The sequence below is a fragment of the Colobus angolensis genome, unplaced genomic scaffold (genome assembly GCF_000951035.1).
Source record: "Colobus angolensis palliatus isolate OR3802 unplaced genomic scaffold, Cang.pa_1.0 Scaffold475, whole genome shotgun sequence".
NCBI lineage: Eukaryota > Metazoa > Chordata > Mammalia > Primates > Cercopithecidae > Colobus > Colobus angolensis.
Genome location: NW_012118210.1, coordinates 468,578 through 475,208, shown reverse-complemented (window position 1 = coordinate 475,208; position 6,631 = coordinate 468,578). Strand labels below are relative to the sequence as shown.

The 6,631-nt window shown below is 38.0% G+C and overlaps 1 protein-coding gene across 1 annotated transcript in view; it reads left to right on the top strand.

Moving 5' to 3' along the window:
* The first annotated feature begins 1,065 nt into the window (after nt 1-1,065).
* STK17A (serine/threonine kinase 17a) overlaps nt 1,066-6,631 on the top strand; it is a 32,085-nt gene continuing 26,519 nt past the window's right edge. Inside the window, exon 1 of the mRNA XM_011958787.1 lies at nt 1,066-1,274. Within this exon, the coding sequence (XP_011814177.1) occupies nt 1,129-1,274 (146 nt within the window). The 5' untranslated portion in view covers nt 1,066-1,128. The remainder of the gene's footprint in view (nt 1,275-6,631) is intronic.

Genomic DNA, 6,631 nt, shown 5'->3' with positions numbered 1-6,631 from the left:
AAAAAAAAAGAAGAAAAAGAAGAAGAAGAAAGAAAAGAAAAATGAAACTAAAAGAGGTTAAATAAACCACCTAAGGTTACTGTCAAGTGCCACTTATAGGGTTCAAGGCCACATAGGTTTAATTCCAGAGCTCATACCTTTAATTAGTATGCTATACTGAGTCCTTGGTTTACCTGCTTATTAGTGTAATGACAAGTAGTAATGCATCAAGATAACACTTTGTTATATCTGTCTTTGTGAGAAAATACAACATTTCTAGCTGATGCTCTAGTTAAAATGATATATGAGTGAGATCCTTACCTTTAGAAAGTGATAGTGCTCTTTAGAGTCAGTTAATGCAGTGAAATTCATCGTATTAGGGATTCTGGTGACCAATTTCTCTTAAAAAATCAAATGGCTTCCCCCCCGCTGGCCCCCAGAGACAGAGTCTTACTCTGTCACCCAAGCTGGACATGATCTTGGCTCGCTGCAACCTCCACCTCCCAGGTTCAAGCGATTCCCATGCCTCAGCCTCCTGAGTAGCTGGATTACAGGTGTAGCACTACCATGCCTGGCTAATTTTTGTATTTTTAGTAGAGGCAGTTTCACCATGTGCTAATTTTTGTATTATTAGTAGAGACGGGGTTTCGCCGTGTTGGCCAGGTTGGTCCAGAGCTCCAGACCTCACGTGAGCCACCTGCCTCAGCCTCCCAAAATGCTGAGATTACAAAGGTGACCCACCATGCCTGGCCTCAAATGGCTTTTTTAAAGACTTAAATCATTTTGTGTAGAAATGTGCAAAAAATTAAGTTATGTATAACTCTGCAAAAAATATGGACTTTAATATTTGTTATTCTTTATTTAGAAAATGAATTGGGCAGATTTATACATTTTGTTTTATTTGATAAATCCATAAATCTATAGATGTAGCCTATATAAATTTCTAAGTGATATTTCTACTTTTGTGATTGTATATGAGCTAAATTTGAATATCTACCAATGGTTATTTGGAAATTTCATTGAAATCTGCCATCTCTGGAAAGTTGTCAACTTTAACAGTGAATGTTTTTGTTTAATTCTAGGGGGAAATTTGCAGTGGTGAGGAAATGTATAAAGAAAGATTCTGGGATAGAATTTGCTGCAAAGTTCATGAGAAAAAGAAGAAAAGGCCAAGATTGTCGGATGGAAATAATTCATGAGATTGCTGTACTTGAACTAGCACAGGACAATCCTTGGGTCATTAATTTACATGAAGTTTATGAGACTGCATCAGAAATGATCTTAGTTCTGGAATAGTAAGTATTATCTTTCTTAGAATAAGTTTGTTTGGTAGTCTACACTTCCTTTATGGGATGCCACTCATCTGTGATAATGTTGCCAGGTCTGGTTCTCTGGAAATCTCAGGATTTTCTAGATCATCTTCAAGTGTTCCTCTTATTTATTTAACGTGTTCCAAATTTGCAAGGATGCATGTATATTAGCTTTTTTATTTTCATTCTTTAATGAAATTCTTCTCATAATAGGATAAAAGGTTATCTTATGATTTTATTAGAGGCACTCAACAAAGTAATACCAAACTAATATTACAATAAAAGGCATTTTATAATCCTTGCATGTTTTTATAATCTGAGTTAATCTCCTTTCTTTTAGAAACAGTAGTCTTGATTCTTACTATGTTTTCAATTTAAGTAGGCAGATACAGCACAGAAAATTGCTTTGAAAAACGAAGGACTGTTCTTTCTCCTTAAGAAATCCTGGTTTCAGGGTAGGCACAGTGGCTTATGCCTGTAATCCCAGCACTTTGGGAGGCCGAGGCAGGAGGATCACCTGAGCTCAAGAGTTCAAGACCAGTCTGGCCAATATGGTGAAACCCAGTCTCTACTACAAATACAAAAAAATTAGCCTGGCGTGGTGGGATGTGCCTGTAATCCCAGCTACTCAGGAGGCTGAGGCAGGGGAATTGCTTGGACCAGGGAGGTGGAAGTTGCAGTGAGCTGAGAGTGTGCCACTGCACTCCAACCTGGGTGACAAAGCGAGACTCCATCTCATAAAATAAAAGGCCTTAATACTCATACCTATAATCCCAGCACTTTGGGAGGCCAAGGCGGGAAGGATTACTTGAGCCCAGGAGTTTGAGACCAGCCTGAGCAACATAACAAGACCCTGTCTCTTTTAAAAAATAATTCATTTAAAAAAGAAAACAAAAAAGACTTAATACATCAATAAATCCAAACAAAACGAGAAGACAAACTTGGAAAAATACCTCTAATATTTATCTAGCCAAAGCAGTTAAAGTTGCTTGAATATATAACCAGGTCTTACAAATACACACAAACACATGAACCTCCCAGTGTGAAAAGGGCTTGGCCCATAATCCCAAAAGATGCAATCCTAAATGTTGAAATTCCAAAAAATCAAAAACCCTAAGGTCTAAAATCTCAAAAACCACAATCCCAAAAGATCAAAATCCTGAAAACATAATTATGGAAAAAATAATCCTAAAAAATTCTCTAAAAGACATTTATTTGGTCAGGTGCTGCAACCTCCGCCTCATGGGTTGAAGCAATTCTCATGCCTCAGCCCACACAGGTAGCAGGGATTACAGGTGTCCACCTCCACGCCTGGCTAATCTTTTGTATTTTTTGTTAGAGATGGGGTTTCACTGTGTTGATCAGGCTGGTCTCAAACTCCTGACCTCAGGTGATCCACCCGTCTCAGCCTCACAAAGTGCTGGGATTATAGTCATGAGCCCAGCCAAATCCTAGCACTTTGCGCAGCCGAAGTGGGAGGATTTCTTGAGCCCAGGAGTTGGAGACCACCCTGGGCAACATAGCGAAACCCTGTCTCTACAAAAAATACAAAAATTAACTGAGTGTGGTGGTGTACTCCTGTAATCCCAGCTACTTGGGAGGCGGAGGTGGTAGGATCACCTGAGCCCAGGAGGTCAAGGCTATATGAGTCGAGGTAGTGCCACTGCACTCCAGCCTGGGTGACAGAGTGAGACCCTATCTCAAAAAACAAAAAAAATTTGTTTACATTTTAATAGGGGATTGATTTAGGAAACATAAAAATAACTATGTATACCATAAATTGTCCAATTATGTTAATTAAAAATAAAACTTTAATACATGACATTTCATGACCGCTTTATTTACATGCTAAAACAGTAATAACATACATGTTTTTACAGACATAACACTCATATACTAACAGTCACACAAATGTAACAGTTATGAGCCACATAAACCATATTGATAAAAGAAATAGTTCAGCTGGGCACAGTGGCTCACGCCTGTAATCCCAGCACTTTGGGAGGCCAAGGCGGGTGGATCACGAGGTCGGGAGATCGAGACCTTCCTGGCTAATACGGTGAAACCCTGTCTCTACTAAATATTCAAAAAATTAGCTGGATGTGGTGGAGGGTGCCTGTAGTCCCAGCTACTTGAGAGGCTGAGGCAGGAGAATGGCATGAACCTGGGAGGTGAAGCTTGCAGTGAGCAGAGATCGCGCCACTGCACTCCAGCCTGGGTGACAGAGTGAGACTCCGTCTCAAAAAAAAAAATTCTAAAAGTGAAATATATAAATGTATATCTCCATAGTTGATAATTCTGTACACTTAAATTGATAATTGTGGTCATCTGAAATACCATGACAAGCAACCTAAGTCTTTTGACAAAATTGATCGAAAATCTCAATGTGTCCTCACCATATGTGCAGTTGCCCAAAGAGCCAAGATCTCAAGAAATTTTTTTTCACAAATGCAGATGTAGAAAAAGGACATATCTTCATTTATTAATAAAGTTTCAATGTTTTTGTTGTTCTTTTTTGTTTTTTTTTTTTGTTGAGACAGAGTCTCCCTCTTATTACCCAGGCTGGAGTGCAGTGGCATGATCTTGGCTCACTGCAACCTCCACCTCCCAGTTCAAGCAATTCTCCTGTGTCAGCCTCCTGAGTAGCTGGGATTACAGGTGCACACTACCCGTACTTGGCTAGTTTTTTTGTAATTTTAGTAGAGACAGGGTGTCACCATGTTGGCCAGGCTGGTCTCAAAGTCCTGACCTCAGGTGATCCACCTGCCTTGGCCTCCCATTGCTGGGATTACAGGCATCAGCCACTATGCCTGGCCTCAGTGTTTTTACATACACAAAATCAACATTGTGATAATATATTTTGATGGAGTCAAATTTGCAAAATATTCATAAAATGAATTAACTCTCCTCAAAATTTCACCCAGTTCATACCTCCAGTATTGAAAATTATGCAAAGATGAAATGCATAGCATAGTGAATTGGTGCTGTATGTGAAGGGGCAGAAGTTGTACATGATTGAATAATTTGGCAGGGGAGAGTTCTTTTTTACCTGTGTTTTCACTTCTGTAACCTTTGAAACACCTGATGCACTTGTATTTGGACAGTGGTTGTGATCTACAAATTTTGTAAATATATGTTGTCCACCTGAAAACCTGGTTATTGCTCAGCCATTGCAATTCAATTATTTTCTGCTTTCAAAGCACCAATAATAATTAGCTTTTAAATCATTAGGTAGCATTGTATGCTTAACTTAATCACACCCTTTTTTGAAGGAACAATTTCACAGATCTCTTCCATTGTATTGTAAGGAATACAGTGAGAAGGAATGATATTGGACTTCCCCAGTACCAAATCTTTATTATTTAATAGTTAGCCTTCTCCGGAGAGACAGAACCAATAGGATATGTGAATAAATACGAGAAGGAACTTAATTAGGAAACTGGCTCGTGTGCTTATGGTAACTGAGAAGTTGCACAACAGGCCTGCAAGCTAGACACCTTGGGATGCTGGTAACATGGCTTAGTCCAATTGCAAAGGCCTCAGAACCAGGGAAACCAATCATTAACTTTCAATCCAGGCCAAAAGCCTCAGAACCCCAGGGAGTGGGAGTGTAGGGAGCAGGGGTGGTCAGGTGTAAATCCTGACGTTTAAAGGCTGGAGTTCTGATGTCCACGGCAGCAAGAGAAAAATTGGTCCCAGCTCTCAGAGAGAGACCAGCTTGTTTTCTATATTTCTTCTCTCTAATTAGATGGTGCCTGCCAACATTGAAGAAGTATCTTTCCTACCTAGTCCGGTGGGACTCACACGCTAATCTCTGGAAACACCCTCACAGACACACCCAAAATAATATCCCAGATTTCTAGGTATTCCTTAATCCAGTCAAGTCAACAACTGAAATTAAGACCGTAAATCCACCCCTTGTCAGTTTGGCATCCATAATGCGTCTCCTTTAAACTGTACTTAATTTCCAAATAAAGACAGCAACAAAGTAATAGTTTCCCCTAACACGATGCACCTACCATGATGCACCTAGCCTCATACAACTGAAAACACAGTCAAAATCCCTTCCCTAAATCCCCTCCCTCCCTGGAATTCAGTTTTCACGATTTCAACAGTCAAAATTTTAATTGTTCAACATTGTGATTTGGGGATTTTAGACTTTAAGGACTTTTTTATCTTTCAAGATTTTGATCTTTTGGGATTTTGACTTTCTGGATCATGGCATCTGAGATTGTGTCTTTCAGGATTATGATCAGCTCTGGTTTTAAAAGAATGAACAAATGATATGAAGAGAAATTTTCACACACGCAAATGTAAACTGCCTATATACACATGAAAGTATTTTTACTTTTATAATGTAAATTTTAAAATAGGTTGTGAATTTCTGCCTATCAGACTGGCAAATGATTATAAACAAAAGTGATATTCATTGATTGAGCCATTTTAGTATAACTTTTCTGGAGTACAGTCTGAAGTATGTATCAAAAGCCTTAAAAAAATACGTTTTAACCCAGCAATTTTACTTAAAATTTTTTTTAATGGTACATAATGGGGTCTCATGTTGACCAGGCTTGTCTCAAACTCCTGGCCTCAAGCTATCCTCCTGCCTCAGCCTCCCAAAATGCTGGGATTATAAGCGTGAGCCACCATACATGGCCTAATTTTAGTTTTATTAATTTTTTCACAAGGAAATATTAGGCAGTTTTGCAAAGATATGTTACCAAAATGTTCCTTATGTCATTCTCTATGTAGCAAAAAGGTAGAAATAATCTAAATGTTTGTTAGAAAAAAGGTTGGTTAAATAAGTGATGTCACAAAATGGATTACTAGGCAGTCATTAAGAAGCTAAGGTAACTATAAATATATTTCAAAGATTTAAAATATTAAGTTTAAAAAAGAGCATGTTACAAAATAATGTGTATGGCATTATGTTGTTTTTATTTAAAAGTTTATAGAGGGTGAAGTCTGGATGGCTAAAATATTAAGCATGTTACTCTTGATAGTGTAATTCAAAAGTATAGTGTTCATATATTTTAATTCAATAATTTCACTTGTAGGAATCCCTTTTAGAGAAATAATACGAACATGAGAAGCACAAAAGTGTTTGTCACAATGCATTTCTAATTTATGATAGTAGAAATATCCAAAAATGGCAGAATGGTTAAAAGTTTTTTTAAAAAAATAAGTTTAGGAATCTCATATGGAAGCCCACTGCTTACCAAGGATTTGTTTTTTTTCTGTTTATTACAGAGGGGATTAAGGTAGAATTGGAAATTGATCCAGAAAAGACCACCTGAAATATTCTGTCTCTAAAATCTCCTCCTCCTTGCAAAACCTGCTCT